Genomic DNA, 18,301 nt, shown 5'->3' with positions numbered 1-18,301 from the left:
TGCAGGGACTCGATTCGATGAATTGCAAACGTGGAATTAAATCCCGACAGTGCAGAAGGAGGCCGTTCGGCCCTTCGAGTCCGCGCCGGCCCTGTGAAAGAGCAACCTAACCAAGGCCCACCCTACCCCCGTAACCCTCCCCAGGGGCAATTTAGCATGGCCAATCCACCCTAACCTGCACATCTTTGGACTGTGGGGAGGAAACCGGAGCACCCGGAGGAAACCCACGCACACACGGGGGGGAGAATGTGCAAACTCCACATGGTCCCGGGGCCGGGATCGAACCTGGGACCTCGGCTCCGTGAGGCAGTCCTGTTAACCCGTACGCCACCCTGAAATTTAAATTAAATCAGCAAGAAGTCTGGAATTTAAAAGCGATAATCAGCGATGGCGGCCGCGACACTTTTGTGAAGATTCTTTCAGGGGGCACTTAAGCGTCGGTGGGTTGGATCAGTATTTATTGCCCATCCCGAGTTAGCCTCGTCCCATCAGAGGGACGTTTAATAGTCAATTAAATTGCAGTGGGGGGGGTCGTCTGGGGTCACGCGTAGGCCGGAACGAGGTAAGGACGGCAGATTTCCTGGGGCGTCGGTGTGTTTTTACGGCAATCGGGAACGGGTTTCATGGTCGTCAATGGACGCTTGATATCTGAATTTTATTGCCGCTGTGGGATTCGAACCAGGCTCCCCAGATCATCACCCTGGGGTCTCTGCACTACTCGTGCCTACTGCACCACCCTGTAAAAGTCCACCTGGTTCACGAACCCCTCCCTCCCACCCCCTCTGCCGTCCTTACCCAGGCCTGGCCTTCTACGTGAATCTAAGCCCCTAAGCAGCAATATGGTTTGGCTATTACTACCCCCCCCCCCCCTCTCTCAGTGCGATGGTGGATCGGGGCGCCCACAAATGGTGGCCTCGCCCCAGCCACATCCCACGAAAGGTTGGGTAACACGGGAGGTAACGTCGTGCGCGTTTGAGAAGCCTCTGACAGGACTGCGACGGGACTGGACGTTAGGGCATCAAGTCAAGTGGGGCTGGTTTAGCTCACTGCGCTAAATCGCTGGCTTTGAAAGCAGACCAAGGCAGGCCAGCAGCACGGTTCGATTCCCGTACCAGCCTCCCCCGAACAGACGCCGGAATGTGGCGACTAGGGGCTTTTCACAGTAACTTCATTTGAAGCCTACTCGTGACAATAAAGCCATTTTCATTTCGAGTCACGAGACGGGGCCAATAACATTTCGGCGCTACGCAAACGCAGTGCCCCAGTTGCTTCACGGAAGAGATATGCAGCCAAAGCAAGCTGCTTGACGATATATTGGGAGGGATGAGCTTGGTCAGAGAGTTAGGGCTTTAAAGAAGGAGAGTATTGTGTGTGGGTGGGGGGAGGAGGGGGGGGGGGGGGGATATCAGAGCCTCTGAAGACCAGGCCCTCAATAGTGGGATGGTCAAAATCGGGTGTGATGAGCGGGGGTGGGACGTTCCTGAGGGGGGCCTCAGTTGGAGGGACAGGCAGGTCGCTGAGAGTCGTGGAGGGGGAGGCTGGAGCAGATTACAGGGATGGGGAGGGGGAGCACGAGGGGCAACGAAGGGATTGGAAAACTTGTGAATTTTCAAAATTGAGGTGCGGCGTCGGTCAGAGGGCGACGGGCGAGCGGGACCTGTCCCTACTCTCATCGCCACGCACAGGAGAGTTTCGGAAGAGCACACTCCGAAATACAGGCCCACGGCGATCAGGTCCGGGGGTAGAATCGGCTGGATGGGCTGAAAGGTCTCCTGTCCTGGTGTGGCGCTGGCTCCAAGGAAGGAGAGGGAGGGGGGGGGGGGGGGGGAGAGATGATCTCGTGGGACGGCAGAACGGACTGGGAAACAGAAAATAAATAGGTGCAGGGATAGACCATTCGGCCCTTCGAGCCTGCACCACGTTTCAGTATGATCGTGGCTGACCGTGATCATGGGAAACGGCTGTGTGGCCCCCTTGTTGCGCTAACAATTGCACACACAAACACGAAACGGTACAAAAGAGGCTTTATTACCGTGGGATGTTATTACCTCAAGTGGAGCTGTAAAATGGCAGCTCAGGAGACCTCATGGATATTTATACTGCTCCCTGTGGGCGCAGCTAGCCGGCAGGGGCTTACCGACAAACCTGTAATAGCCGGTACTATTGTACATCCCCTAATAGAGGCACACGCATATATATATACAGTGGTATTACCCCACTCCTCCTGTCTGGAGAGGGTGGGAGAGAGGGAGCGGCAACGGAGTGGAATCTAGAAAAAATAATCCAGGTGTGTCTGGAGTTGGGGGGGGGGGGGGGGGGGGGTGGTTTTAAAACTGCAGCTTGCTATTTATTTGTGCTTAACCGGTTTGTTTGTGTCCCAACCTCCAGTCCCACCCCCCCGCAGAGAATCTACCGGCTCTACGAGCAAGTTAGCTACAACTGCTTCATCGCGGCTGGGATCTACATCGTCCTCGGTGGCTTCTCGTTCTGTCAGATCCGCTTGAACAAGCGCAAGGAGTACCTGGTGCGCTAGCCGCCCCGCCCGTCTTGTGTATTTAAGCTGCCTCCCCTCCAGAAGCAACAGCTGTTACCGTTTCTTACTCGCGTAAAAGGAACCCGTGTTATTTTTCCGATGAAAATCGTACTTGAAGTTTAACTAATACGCTGGGCGCGGAGCCAACCCTGACGCGTCCGAAGGGAATGTCACAACGTGCTTTGTTTGCGATCTCCTGGGGGATTAAATTGGAATGTGGGGGCTTTTCGCCGAGGTTATTTTTTCACCCCCCCCCCCCCACCCCTGTTTCGACCTCTCTCAGTTGCCGCTGGCCCTGCCGTCAAGTCCCACTTCATCCCAAAATGGCCGCCGGTAGGCCATGTCAGACCAGTGGTGTCTGGAAGCCCAAGAAACAGGCCGCTGTGTGCGGGCAGGGTGGGTGGGGGTGGGGTGGGGGGATGAAAAACATTGAAGTGCTTGGATATTGTGTTGAAACTCCCTTTTTTTTTAAAAAGAAAAAAACGAGTAAAAACCTTTCTTCTTCCCAAAGGCCTATCTATCTACAGGACTATTGTCTTCTAGAGTGTTTGGGGGGTGGGGTTTTCTCCAATAAGTTGGGGATACGCACAGCCATCAGGCAGGCACTTGCGTCAAGTCTCTGCGGCCTTCTCTTGACCTTATTGCGCCGGTTGCCACGGAGACGGGCCTACCCGGGAGATGGACCCCAACTGGTAGGCCCCAATCGGTCCTGATTCCCGGTTAATTTCTAACCCCCCCCCCCAACCCACCATTTTGTACTGCGGACCAAATCTAGCCCCGAGAAGGAGGAGTGGCAGAGGAAGGGGAGAGGGAGGGATTGCTGCCCGAGTTTGGCGAAACAGGGAACGGCCGTTTAACAAACCTAATTTAGCGGGAGGAGGAGGAGGATGGGAAGGGTAAGACGAGAGAAGTTGACACTTGTCTTGTATTCCAGCACCAGCCATGAGCCCATCCTTTTTCTGTCAAAGAGTTTATCGTATTGTGTGCGCCAGCGTGCAACTGTCGTCTTCTCCTCTCTTTCTCTCTCTCTCTCTCTCTCTCTCTCTCTCTTCCCCTCCCCAACCGCCTGGCAACCTCCTCTTCGACTTCAGACAATTTCCAATCCAATTCTCCAGAGCCGCAGCGATCCGCAAAAATGTTGACGTGGGCCCTTGAGTCACGAGGCAGTATCGTGTGTATGAAAAACTGTATAGGTGTTTTGTGTTGTCCATTTTAGAGGTGTAAATCGATTTGTGAGTACTTTTGTGTCTTGATGTCAATGAGGTGGAGAATACCACTTCTTCCTTTACGACTGTAAATGATCCTTTATTTGAAATCCAGAGAAGCGTAATAAAATGGATGAAATTCATGCGTCTTCTTGCCCCAGCATTTTTCAAATCTGTGTTGAACTCTAGAACATAGAACAGTACAGCACAGAACAGGCCCTTCGGCCCTCGATGTTGTGCCGAGCAATGATCACCCTACTCAAACCCACGTATCCACCCTATACCCGTAACCCAACAACCCCCCCACCCCTTAACCTTACTTTTTAGGACACTACGGGCAATTTATCATGGCCAATCCACCTAACCCGCACATCTTTGGACTGTGGGAGGAAACCGGAGCACCCGGAGGAAACCCACGCACACACGGGGAGGACGTGCAGACTCCGCACAGACAGTGACGCAGCCGGGAATCGAACCTGGGACCCTGGAGCTGTGAAGCATTATGCTAACCACCATGCTACCGTGCTGCCCTGTCGGAACATCACTTGCGACATTGAATTATATTGCGGTACCTGAGCTGTATAATCAGGAAGACTCACATTGGAAGAGGGTAGAGTATAAAACGGGAATGTTTTACCACCCGTAGGGTATAGGCGAGACCACAGCTAATAATAATAACCTTTATTAGTGTCACCAATAGGCTTACATAACACTGCAATGAAAAAATGAAATGAAAATGGCTTATTGTCACGAGTAGGCTTCAATTAAGTTACTGTGAAAAGCCCCTAGTCGCCACATTCCGGCGCCTGTCCGGGGAGGCTGGTACGGGAATCGAACCATGCTGCTGGTCTGCTTTAAAAGCCAGCAATTTAGCCCAGTGAGCTAAACCAGCCCCAATGAAGTTACTGTGGAAAGCCCCTAGTCACCACATTCCGGCGCCTGTTCAGGTCACAGAGGGAGAATTCAGACTGTCCAATTCACCGAACCAGCACGTCTTTCGGGACTTGTGGGAGGAAACCGGAGCACCCGGAGGAAACCCACGCAGACACGGGGAGAACGTGCAGACTCCGCACAGACAGTGGCCCGAGTCGGGAATCGAACCTGGGACCCTGGAGCTGTGAAGCAACAGTGCTAACCACTGTGCTACCGTGCCGCCCAGACTCCGTGAGTAGAGTTTTCAACCCCCTTATGGGAGAGATTGGGGGCGGGATTCTCTCATTCGGCGGCAGAGTGTCCACGTTTCACGACGGCGTGAACGGGCCGCTGGGAGTACCGATTCTGGCCCCTACGGGGGGGGCCAGCACGGCGCTGGAGCGGTTCACGCCCCTCCAGCCTCCCGTCCCGGCACGAACTGTGCGCCCCGGGATCTGCGCATGCGCAGTGGCACTGCCGCCAACCCCCGCATGCGCGGTGGCCTCCCTCAACATGCATACGTTTGACCGGCGGCGCATCAAACGCGCCGGCGCCAATACCACCAATTCACAGCGCCAGGGTCCCAGGTTCGATTCCAGCTTGGGTCACTGTCTGTGCTGAGTCTGCACGTTCTCCCCGTGTCTACGTGGGTTTCCTCCGGGTGCTCCGGTTTCCTCCCACAGTCCAAAGACTTGCAGGTTAGGTGGATTGGCCGTGATAAATTGCCCCTAGTGACCAATAAGGTTAGTAGGGGTTATTGGGTTATGGGGATAGGATGGAGGTGAGGGCTTAAGTGGGCCGGTACAGACTTGATGGGCCGAATGGCCTCCTTCTGCACTGTATGTTCTATATTTGTAACATGATGGAACCAAATTCACCACAGTATATACCTCATAGTAAACTGGTGCAAAAGGTGAAGTCACACGGGATCAGGGGTGAGCTGACAAGATGGATACAGAACTGGCTAGGTCATAGAAGGCAGAGAGTAGCAATGGAAGGGTGCTTTTCTCATTGGAGGGCTGTGACTAGTGGTGTTCCGCAGGGATCAGTGCTGGGATCTTTGCTGTTTGCAGTATATGTAAATGATTTGGAGAAAAATGTAACTGGTCTGATTAGTAAGTTAGCGGACGACACAAATGGTGGAATTGCAGATAGCGATGAGGACTGTCAGAGGATACAGCAGGATTTGGATCATTTGGAGACTTGGGCTGAGAGGTGGCAGATGGAGTTTAATCCGGACAAATGTGAGGTAATGCATTTTGGATAGTCTAATGCAGGTAGGGAATATACAGTGAATGGTAGAGCCCTCAAGAGTATTGAAAGTCAGAGAGATCTAGGTGCACAGGTCCACAGGTCACTGAAAGGGGCAACACAGGTGGAGAAGGTAGTCAAGAAGGCATACGGCATGCTTGCCTTCATTGGCCGGGGCATTGAGTATAAGAATTGGCAAGTCATGTTGCAGCTGTATAGAACCTTAGTTAGGCACACTTGGAGTATAGTGTTCAATTCTGGTCGCCACACTACCAGAAGGATGTGGAGGCTTTCGAGAGGATGCAGAAGAGATTTATCAGGATGTTGCCTGGTATGGAGGGCATTAGCTATGAGGAGCGGTTGAATAAACTCAGTTTGTTCTCACTGGAACAACGGAGGTTGAGGGCGACCTGATAGAGGTCTACAAAATTATGAGGGGCATAGACAGAGTGGATCGTCAGAGGCTTTTTCCCAGGATAGAGGGGTCAATTACTAGGGGGCATAGGTTTAAGGTGAGAGGGGCAAGGTTTAGAGGAGATGTACGAGGCAAGTTTGTTTACACAGAGGGTAGTGGGTGCCTGGAACTCGCTGCCGGAGGAGGTGGTGGAAGCAGGGACGATAGTGACATTTAAGGGGCATCTTGACAAATACATGAATAGAATGGGAATAGAGGGATACGGACCCAGGAAGTGTAGAAGATTTTAGTTTAGACGGGCAGCATGGTCGGCACGGGCTTGGAGGGCCGAAGGGCCTGTTCCTGTGCTGTACTTTTCTTTGTTCTTTGTGACGCTGGGAGTAATCGAGAGATTGCAACCTTTAAGGTCTTGCTTTTTAATCTGCTGTCTAATTTCCTGAATTCTTGATGCAAGACCTCATCTTTCATTCAACCTTTTTCATTGGTATTAAAGTGTACGATGGCCTCTGACATATCATCCTCCCCCTTTAGGATGCCCTGCTGTCGTTCAGTGAGATCCCTGAGCCTGGCCCCAGGGAGGCAACACACCATCCTGGAGTCACGCCTGTGGCTGACAGAATGCCTATCTGTTCTCTAACTATTGAATCCCCGACCACTACCGCTTGAGGTGCCAGCCACTTGGCTCTGACTGGGCTCCCTTCAGGAACCAGCGCCCTCACCGGCTCGCACAGTGGAAAACGAGGTGAAAGCGGGATCCCGGGTGGCACTAGCACCACCTGCCTGTTTCACTGGGGACAGCTGCGGCGTGACCACCGCACTGAATAATAATAATCTTTATTAGTGTCACAAGTCGGCTTCCATTAACACTGCAATGAAGTTACTCTGCGTGTGACTCGTGGACGAGCCATGGGGCGTCTGGCCGCAGCTCGAGCTCCAAATCCTGGGGTTTCAGCAGCTGGGGACACCTCCTGCCCGTGCGGCCGTCCGGAATGCCGGCGGTTACCGTGACTTCCCACGTATCACAGGTGCCACATTCCACTCCGCCGACCTCGCCAGCCCTGTATTAAACGTCAAAAACGCTGCATCCCACGTGTCAACTTTTCAAATCGTTCAGTCTTTTAAAAAAAGTTATCTCGACTTGGTCAGGAGTGGGATGACCCAAAGACCTGCAGGTGAGGTGGACTTGCCAACCACACTGAGGCCTGTTGGCCATTCAACCCTGAAGCCTGAGCTGCAGTTGCTGGTCTCCGGGCGCCAGGAGACGCTGCGGCGCCGCCTTTCGCGCGCCCGCGGCGGGGAGGCGGGATCAACGCGTTCATTTGACGGACGGACACGGATGGCCAATCAGCGCGAAGAGCGCCATTTTCCAGCCAATCCGGTCTTTCCCCCTTGCTTGGGCGAGTGATTGACGCGCGTCGCAGGCAATCGAAGCAGGGGGATGGAAGGAGAGCGAGAAACGCCGTCCAACCGGATGAGGGGCGGGTCCCCGCATTGATCGACGTCGTGGCCGTCCAATCGCGGACGGCGCCGCAGGCCGGCCAGCCACATGGATATTGCGTGTGGGGGCGGTATCCGGAAATTGACAGCCAGGAGCAGTAGGCCAATCAAGGCGCAGAATCGAAGGATCTGGCCAATGAAAACGGTGAGGGCGGGATATGGTATTTAATTGACAGAAGTTATGTCCAATCAGGGCCGGAAACTCAGGTAACTGTCCAATGAAAATAGTGTGGGTGGGATCAGATCTGATTGACAGGGGAGGGGTCCAATCCCAAATGGGGCACCAAATACCTGCCCATTGAAAAGTGGGGGGGACAGACGAGTGATTGACAAGGATAGATATCCAATCAGAATGGAGACTTGAAGGGTCTGACCAATCATAATGGGGAGGGCGGGACATGCGGACTGATTGATGGGGCGCTGGGCCAATCAGGAGAGGTCGGGCGGGAGGCCTAGTGAAGAGTGAAGCCTGGAGAGGGAGTGAGAGGAAGAGGCCGGAGTCCGGGAGAGGGGCCTGGGGGAGAGAGTGAGAGACAGAGATCCCCCCCTCCCTGCATTCATCAGAATAGTCATCAGAAAGCCTATTGCACCGGTGGCACCGGCGGCACAGGGTCCGGGCACCAGCGGCACAGGGCCTGGGCACCGGCGGCACAGGACCCGGGCACCGGTGGCACAGGGCCCGGGCACCGGCAGCACAGGGACCGGGCACCGGCGGCACAGGGTCCAGGCACCGGCGGCACAGGGCCCGGGCACCGGCGGCACAGGGCCCAGGCACCGGCGGCACAGGGACCGAGCACCGGCGGCACAGGGCCCGGGCACCGGCGGCACAGGGCCCGGGCACCGGCGGCACAGGGACCGGGCACCAGCGGCACAGGGCCCGGGCACCGGCGGCACAGGGTCCGGGCACCGGCGGCACAGGGTCCGGGCACCGGCGGCACAGGGTCCGGGCACCGGCGGCACAGGGACCGAGCACCGGCGGCACAGGGTCCGGGCACCGGCGGCACAGGGTCCGGGCACCGGCGGCACAGGGACCGGGTACCGGCGGCACAGGGACCGGGTACCGGCGGCACAGGGTCTGGGCACCGGCAGCACAGGGCCCGGGCACCGGCGGCACAGGGACCGGGTACCGGCGACACAGGGTCTGCGCACCGGCAGCAGAGAAACGTTCATCGGAAGGTTTTCCGTCCTCCGCGCGTCCGGACGGCAATCGGCGGGGGTTGGCGGACGGGAGAGACGGCGGAGATATTTCAGGCTCCGGCAAAACCCCAGCTCGCTCGCCGGCGGGTGTTGTGTTCTTTGTTTTTTTGGAGAGGTCGGAGGAGGAGCCCTCAGGATGACCTCGGCATCGACGAAGGTAAGGGATGGTCTTTTAGCGATTTGTCCTTCTGTGCAAGGGGGGGGGGTGGGGGGGGGGAGCAGCTTCTGGCCCGCATTCGTTGGCACGACCTGAATCACAGAGGTGGTGGCTGCGGCGGCCTTCATGGTAACCTCACACACAAACTGGGACACGGGTCTGTCTCTGTAATACACACACACACACTGATGGGACACAGGTCTGTCTCTGTAACACACACACACACTGATGGGACACAGGTCTGTCTCTGTAACACACACACACTGATGGGACACAGGTCTGTCTCTGTAACACACACACACACACTGATGGGACACGGGTCTGTCTCTGTAACACACACACACACTGATGGGACACGGGTCTGTCTCTGTAACACACACACACACTGATGGGACACGGGTCTGTCTCTGTAATACACGCACACTGATGGGACACAGGTCTGTCTCTGTAACACACACACACACACTGATGGGACACGGGTCTGTCTCTGTAACACACACACACACACTGGGACACGGGTCTGTCTCTGTAACACACACACACACTGATGGGACACGGGTCTGTCTCTGTAACACACACACACACACACTGATGGGACACGGGTCTGTCTCTGTAACACACACACACACTGATGGGACACGGGTCTGTCTCTGTAACACACACACACACACACTGATGGGACACGGGTCTGTCTCTGTAACACACACACACACTGATGGGACACATGTCTGTGTAACACACCCACACACACACACACACACACTGATGGGACACGGGTCTGTCTCTGTAACAGACACGCACACACTGATGGGACACGGGTCTGTCTCTGTAACACACACACACACACACTGATGGGACACGGGTCTGTCTCTGTAACACACACACAAACTGGGACACGGGTCTGTCTCTGTAACACACACACACACACACACACACACACACTGATGGGACACAGGTCTGTCTCTGTAACACACACGCACACACACACTGATGGGACACGGGTCTGTCTCTGTAACACACGCACACACACTGATGGGACACGGGTCTGTCTCTGTAACACACACACACACACTGATGGGACACGGGTCTGTCTCTGTAACACACACACACACTGATGGGACACGGGTCTGTCTCTGTAACACACACACACACTGATGGGACACGGGTCTGTCTCTGTAACACACACACACACACTGATGGGACACGGGTCTGTCTCTGTAACACACACACACACACTGATGGGACACGGGTCTGTCTCTGTAACACACACACACTGATGGGACACGGGTCTGTCTCTGTAACACACACACACACTGATGGGACAGGGGTCTGTCTCTGTAACACACACACACACTGATGGGACAGGGGTCTGTCTCTGCAACACACACACACACTGATGGGACACGGGTCTGTCTCTGTAACACACACACACACTGATGGGACACGGGTCTGTCTCTGTAACACACACACACACTGATGGGACACGGGTCTGCTCCTGTAACACACACACACACTGATGGGACACGGGTCTGTCTCTGTAACACACACACACACTGATGGGACACGGGTCTGTCTCTGTAACACACACACACACACTGATGGGACAGAGGTCTGTATCTGTAACACACACACACACTGATGGGACACGGGTCTGTCTCTGTAACACACGCACACACACTGATGGGACACAGGTCTGTCTCTGTAACACACGCACACACACTGATGGGACACAGGTCTGTCTCTGTAACACACGCACACACACTGATGGGACACGGGTCTGTCTCTGTAACACACACACACTGGGACACGGGTCTGTCTCTGTAACACACGCACACACACTGATGGGACACGGGTCTGTCTCTGTAACACACACACACACTGATGGGACACGGGTCTGTCTCTGTAACACACACACACACTGATGGGACACGGGTCTGTCTCTGTAACACACACACACACACACACTGATGGGACACGGGTCTGTCTCTGTAACACCCACACACACACACTGATGGGACACGGGTCTGTCTCTGTAACACACACACACACTGATGGGACAGGGGTCTGTCTCTGTGACACACACACACACTGATGGGACAGGGGTCTGTCTCTGTAACACACACACACACTGATGGGACAGGGGTCTGTCTCTGTAACACACACACACACTGATGGGACACGGGTCTGTCTCTGTAACACACACACACACTGATGGGACACGGGTCTGTCTCTGTAACACACACACACACTGATGGGACACGGGTCTGTCTCTGTAACACACACACACACACACACACTGATGGAACAGGGGTCTGTCTCTGTAACACACACACACTGATGGGACAGGGGTCTGTCTCTGTAACACACACACACACACTGATGGGACACGGGTCTGTCTCTGTAACACACACACACTGATGGGACACGGGTCTGTCTCTGTAACACACACACACACACACACACTGATGGGACACAGGTCTGTCTCTGTAACACACACGCACACACACACTGATGGGACACGGGTCTGTCTCTGTAACACACGCACACACACTGATGGGACACGGGTCTGTCTCTGTAACACACACACACACACTGATGGGACACGGGTCTGTCTCTGTAACACACACACACACACTGATGGGACACGGGTCTGTCTCTGTAACACACACACACACACACTGATGGGACACGGGTCGGTCTCTGTAACACACACACACACACACACTGATGGGACACGGGTCTGTCTCTGTAACACACACACACACACTGATGGGACACGGGTCGGTCTCTGTAACACACACACACACACACACTGATGGGACACGGGTCTGTCTCTGTAACACACACACACACACTGATGGGACAGGGTGATGTCTCTGCTGCTGTACAAGGCAGGTTGATACTTTGCCTCCTAGACAGAGATCCTGCTCGAGCCCTAAGGGGTCTCAGGCCCCGTTACATGGTCCTATATAATGTTAATTAGGGGAGACAGTGGTCATGCTGCTAATCCAGAGACCCGAGTTAACATTCTGGGTTCGTAGGTTCAAATCCCACCAATGGATGGTGGAGGAATTTAATTTAAATTAATTAATCTGCAATGAAAAGCCAGACTCCGATATGTTGAGCATGTAAACAATTTCAATTGTGGTAAAAACCCGTTTGCTTCATTAATGTCCGACAGGGAAGGAAATCAGCCGTCTTTCCCCAGACCCACAGCAATGTGGTTGACACCTACCCATTCCTGGGCTTTCTGCTGACAGGGAGCACTCCCGTCTTGTCCCTTTGATCTTGCAGGTGGGCGAGATCTTCTCGGCAGCCGGAGCTGCCTTCACCAAACTCGGGGAACTGACCATGCAGCTGCACCCGGTCGCAGATTCCTCACCGGCTGGGTAAGTCTGTACTGAGGGAGCGTGCGCTGTCAGAGGGTCAGTACTGAGGGAGCATGCGCTGTCAGAGGGTCAGTACTGAGGGAGTGCTGCACTGTCAGAGGGTCAGTACTGAGGGAGTGCCGCACTGTCAGAGGGTCAGTACTGAGGGAGTGCTGCACTGTCAGAGGATCAGTACTGAGGGAGTGCTGCACTGTCAGAGGGTCAGTACTGAGGGAGTGCCGCACTGTCAGAGGGTCAGTACTGAGGGAGAGCTGCACTGTGGGAGGGTCAGCACTGAGGGAGTGCCGCATTGTCAAAGGGTCAGTACTGAGGGAGTGCTGCACTGTCAGAGGGTCAGTACTGAGGGAGTGCTGCACTGTCAGAGGGTCAGTACTGAGGGAGAGCTGCACTGTCAGAGGGTCAGTACTGAGGGAGTGCCGCACTGTCAGAGGGTCAGTACTGAGGGAGTGCTGCACTGTCTGAGGGTCAGTACTGAGGGAGTGCTGCACTGTCAGAGGGTCAGTACTGAGGGAGCGTGGGGTGTCAAGAGGGTCAGTACTGAGGGAGTGCAGCACTGTCAGAGGGTCAGTACTGAGGGAGCCCCGCACTGTCAGAGGGTCAGTACTGAGGGAGCCCCGCACTGTCAGAGGGTCAGTACTGAGGGAGTGCTGCACTGTCAGAGGGTCAGTACTGAGGGAGTGCTGCACTGTCAGAGGGTCAGTACTGAGGGAGTGCCGCACTGTCAGAGGGTCAGTACTGAGGGAGTGCCGCACTGTCAGAGGGTCAGTACTGAGGGAGTGCTGCACTGTCAGAGGGTCAGTACTGAGGGAGCACCGCACTGTCAGAGGGTAGGTACTGAGGGAGTGCCGCACTGTCAGAGGGTCAGTACTGAGGGAGTGCGGCACTGTCAGAGGGTCAGTACTGAGGGAGTGCCACACTGTCAGAGGGTCAGTACTGAGGGAGTGCCGCACTGTCAGAGGGTCAGTACTGAGGGAGTGCCGCACTGTCAGAGGGTCAGTACTGAGGGAGTGCTGCACTGTCAGAGGGTCAGTACTGAGGGAGCACCGCACTGTCAGAGGGTCAGTACTGAGGGAGTGCTGCACTGTCAGAGGGTCAGTACTGAGGGACTGCTGCACTGTCAGAGGGTCAGTACTGAGGGAGTGCCACACTGTCAGAGGGTCAGTACTGAGGGAGTGCAGCACTGTCAGAGGGTCAGTACTGAGGGAGCCCCGCACTGTCAGAGGGTCAGTACTGAGGGAGCCCCGCACTGTCAGAGGGTCAGTACTGAGGGAGCGTGGGGTGTCAGAGGGTCAGTACTGAGGGAGTGCCGCACTGTCAGAGGGTCAGTACTGAGGGAGTGCCACACTGTCAGAGGGTCAGTACTGAGGGAGTGCAGCACTGTCAGAGGGTCAGTACTGAGGGAGCGCTGCACTGTCAGAGGGTCAGTACTGAGGGAGTGCCGCACTGTCAGAGGGTCAGTACTGAGGGAGTGCTGCACTGTCAGAGGGTCAGTACTGAGGGGGTGCTGCACTGTCAGAGGGTCAGTACTGAGGGAGTGCCGCACTGTCAGAGGGTCAGTACTGAGGGACTGCTGCACTGTCAGAGGGTCAGTACTGAGGGAGTGCCGCGCTGTCAGAGGGTCAGTACTGAGGGAGTGCCGCACTGTCAGAGGGTCAGTACTGAGGGAGTGCCACACTGTCAGAGGGTCAGTACTGAGGGAGTGCCGCACTGTCAGAGGGTCAGTACTGAGGGAGTGCTGCACTGTACCTCAGCTGGATGTTATTGATATGAATGGAAGAGGAGCAATTACTTGGCCAATATTGATCCCTCGATCAACATCAGTAAAGCAGAAACGATCTGCTCATTGTTGTATTGCTGTGTGCGGGATCTTGCTGTGTGCAAATTGGCTGCTGTGTCTCCTACTTTACAAGAGTGATCCCCTTCAAAGCGGAGATCGTAGGCTGCAAAGCACTTTGGGATGTCTTGGGGTCGGGAAAGATGCTATGTAAATGCAACTTTGTCCCGTCTTGGACACAAACGGTTGCACGTGGCGTACGATTGGAATCTGGGCCACACTGGCGATACGACCATTGAGCCTGCGCTGCGGACCGGGCCCCCATCTTAGCCCAGAACCTGGGCCCTGTGCCCTGCCAGCCACCTCCATCAGCGCTGACCCACTGACAGCTCGGTGCCCGCGTGCAATTGGGCCGGCCCACTTCGCTAACCCCGACCGCTCCCCCCCCGCTGGATTTTGTTTCCCTCCTCTCTCTATCTCTCTCTCTCTCTCTCTCCGGCAGTGCCAAGTGGACAGACACCGAGATTGAGATGCTGCGCTCGGCCGTAAAGCGCTTTGGCGAGGACTTAAACAGAATCAGCACCGTCATCAAAGACCGCACCGTGTAAGCGAGGGACAGCGGGAGTTGGGGTGAACTCGGGCGGAGTGGGAGCGGCGTGGCCCAAGCGGGGGAGGGCAGGGCGGGGCCAGACCCACAGAGCTATCTCTCCGTGCGATTACTGTTAATCAGCTGACGTCAAGGTGTCCAACGGCAGGGGCACGGACAAAAAAGTTGCTTCGAAGCAGGATTAACACAGGCCGGCTGTGTGGGTGCTAGTGCATTGTGGGTGAGTCATTGAGGCCCCCATTGGGACCTCGCGTATGGGCGTCGAGGACCCCACAAGACCGAGGGGGGGGGGGGGTGTCCGAGCTGTCACTTCGAGGACCCCCGGCATCGCCTGAACGACAGGGATTGACCTCCCAACACGAGAGGGGTTCCCCCCCCCCCCAGGGGTTCCGATGAGCAAACCTGTGCTCCTTTCCCACTCGCTGGCGCTCCGTTGCCCATGACTGAGGGTGGACAGGACCCAGTGATCGCCCACCGCCGTCACCTACCCCACGGGGAGAGAATGGCGTCTCCTGTTTGCCTTTGGCAGGCGGACGGACGTGCATTTAGATAGCACCCCTGACATAAATCATCCCCAGGCATTGTCAAATCGTTGAGGCTCTGCCCATGCGTTAGGCCGGTGACCAAAGGCAGGTCAAAGAGGGTTTTAAGGAGGGTCTTTAAAGGGGGGGGGAGGTTTCGTAAGGAAATTCCGGAGCTCGGGACTTGTAAATGCTGCCGGCAATGCTGGAGAAATGGGAGTCACAGCTTCAGAGCCGGGAGAACGCAGTGATAGGAATGTCGGATATAACGGCAGGGGGGTGGGGGGGTAATCCATTCGGCCCCTCCAGGAAATGAAAATGGCTCATTGTCACGAGTAGGCTTCAATGAAGTTACTGTGAAAAGCCCCTAGTCGCCACATTCCGGCGCCTGTCCGGGGAGGCTGGTACGGGAATCGAACCGTGCTGCTGGCCTGCTTGGTCTGCTTTAAAAGCCAGCGATTTAGCCTGGTGAGCTAAACCAGCGGGGAGAAATCCATCCCACCGCGCGTCTCCCCAACGCCACCCCCGCCCCTGCCCACTCCACCACACCCTGACCTCGGGCAGCTATCGCTTCCAGCCACGGGGCTCACCGGGCTCCCTGATCCGATTGGTCTGACTGCAGCATCTCCCAGGTACGCGCGGCCGGCTGGAAGGGAAGGGCAAAGCAGCGGGCGCTTGGGAACGCCTCCCCACCCCCCACCCCCTCGCCACCCTGACCGGGAAAGAGGTCGGCCGTTCCTTCACCCTTGCTGGTTCAAAGCCCCGGGACTCCCTCCCTGCGCCCCACGGCCCCACGCCTGGTTCCGGAACGCCACCGCCTTCTCAAGATGCAGCTGGGGGTGGGCAATGGATGCTGGGCGCAGCCCACGGACGGGGAGGCGGGGATAGAGCGCAAAGTCACGAGACGATAAGAGAACAGGCAGCTGGAGCTCGGATGCCGGACTCCAGTGGGAGCGACGGCGCGATGAAGGAAGACACTTGCATTTACGTAGCGCCTCTCGTGATCACAGGGTGCCCCAAAGTGCTTTACCGCCAAGGCCTCTCTTTCTCTTCCAAAGTCGAGGCTTGTTTGGGGGGGGGGGGGGGGGGGGGGGGGGGGGTAGGAGAAAGGTTTTGATCGAATGGGCACAGCGGGAATACCCCATCTTCTGGGGCAGACCTAGAGGCCATCGACATAGGATAGTCACTGATCAGTCCAATGGCATTTGCCCAGAGAGAGGGGAGAAGGTGGACCCCGCTCCCACCAGGAGGTGAATAGAACAAAGAACAGTACAGCACAGGAACGGGCCCTTCGGCCCCTCCAAGCCTGCGCCGACCATGCTGCCCGTCCAACCTAAAATCTTCCACACTTCCGGGGTCCGTATCCCTCTATTCCCATCCTCGTGTCGCTGCATTGAAGGGGAAGCCAGGCAGGATGTGAGTGACGGAAGGGTTTGGGGTGAGAGTTCAGGAACGGTGTGATCTTGGGGCGGAACATGAACGCCTGGTTGGGTGTCGTACCCTGTTCCCCTGCGCCGTGTCGTGTGTATTTCCGGCAGAGATCGCAGCAGCCAATATCCCCCGGTGACCACAGGCTGCGTTCCCCCTTTGATGGCGGGGGGGGAGGAGGGCGAGGTTGAGAAGGCAGGGCAGGTGGGGGGGGTGGCCTCGCTCTGGGTCACGAACCAGCCGTCCGGCCGACTGAGCCGAACCGGTTCCCGAGCGGCCAACATTCACCACTCCAGGCAAAACAATTCGGCCAGTATCGTGTGGCTCTTTGCGGGATCTTGCTTTGTACAAATTGCCCGCGCCGTTCCCTACATTGCGACGAGTCGCTGCACGTTCGCAAAGTACGCGCGTGGGGAGGTCCTGGGGCCCTGCCAGGCGCTATAGGAATGCAGGCCCGTTGGTCAGGTAGGGGCTGGGGGTCCTGAGAAGGTGTTGGTTGTGGGTGACGCGTTGCCCGTAGCCGTGCTGCTTCTAACGTTTCCTACGCGTCGCCCCCTTTTCCTCCAGCGCCCAGATCAAGACCACGGTCAAACGCAAGGTCTACGAAGACAGCAGCGTTCCCCTTCCCTCCGAGTCGCCCAAGAAAACGCAGAAGAAGGCCGCAGCCGTGGGGACGGGGGTTTCGGCGCCAACCACGCCCCCAGCGACGGCCACAGTGGGCAACACGCCTCCCGCGGATCCCTCGGGCGTTAAGAAGCAGAAAACATCCGGTAAGGTTGTGTGGATGGGGAACCGGGGAGGGGGGGGTTTGGATTGGCACACGAAGTTTGGGGGGGCGCGGGGGGAGGAAGTGGAGAGTCGGGTTAACGCTCGAAGGGAGGGATGAAGGGAGTTGGGTTAACGCTCGAAGGGAGTCGGGTTAACGCTCGAAGGGAGGGATGAAGGGAGTTGGGTTAACGCTCGGAGGGAGGGATGAAGGGAGTTGGGTTAATGCTCGAAGGGAGGGATGAAGGGAGTTGGGTTAACGCTCGAAGGGAGTTGGGTTAACGCTCGAAGGGAGTTGGGTTAACGCTCGAAGGGAGGGCTGAAGGGAGTTGGGTTAATGCTCAAAGTGAAGGATGAAGGGAGTTGGGTTAACGCTCGAAGGGAGTTGGGTTAACGCTCGAAGGAAGGGATGAAGGGAGTTGGGTTAATGCTCGGAGGGAGGGATGAAGGGAGTTGGGTTAATGCTCGAAGGGAGGGATGAAGGGAGTTAGGTTAATGCTCGAAGGGAGGGATGAAGGGAGTTGGGTTAACGCTCGAAGGGAGGGATGAAGGGAGTTGGGTTAACGCTCGGAGGGAGGGATGAAGGGAGTTAGGTTAATGCTCGAAGGGAGGGATGAAGGGAGTTGGGTTAACGCTCGAAGGGAGTTGGG

The 18,301-nt window shown here is 56.2% G+C and overlaps 1 protein-coding gene across 2 annotated transcripts in view; it reads left to right on the top strand.

Moving 5' to 3' along the window:
• The first annotated feature begins 8,489 nt into the window (after positions 1 to 8,489).
• LOC119958464 (chromatin complexes subunit BAP18-like) overlaps positions 8,490 to 18,301 on the top strand; it is an 11,943-nt gene continuing 2,131 nt past the window's right edge. The window contains exons 1-5 of one of the 2 annotated variants that reach the window (XM_038787005.1): positions 8,491 to 8,901; positions 8,959 to 9,167; positions 12,462 to 12,556; positions 14,833 to 14,934; positions 17,454 to 17,656. In XM_038787005.1, coding sequence (XP_038642933.1) covers positions 9,147 to 9,167; positions 12,462 to 12,556; positions 14,833 to 14,934; positions 17,454 to 17,656 — 421 coding nt within the window. In that variant the 5' untranslated portion in view covers positions 8,491 to 8,901; positions 8,959 to 9,146. Of the gene's footprint in view, positions 8,902 to 8,958; positions 9,168 to 12,461; positions 12,557 to 14,832; positions 14,935 to 17,453; positions 17,657 to 18,301 lie in introns of both variants that reach the window. The other variant, XM_038787006.1, reaches the window with a different exon arrangement.

The sequence above is a fragment of the Scyliorhinus canicula genome, chromosome 29, assembly GCF_902713615.1.
Source record: "Scyliorhinus canicula chromosome 29, sScyCan1.1, whole genome shotgun sequence".
Classification (NCBI taxonomy): domain Eukaryota; kingdom Metazoa; phylum Chordata; class Chondrichthyes; order Carcharhiniformes; family Scyliorhinidae; genus Scyliorhinus; species Scyliorhinus canicula.
This window is presented reverse-complemented; position numbering and strand designations above follow the sequence as displayed.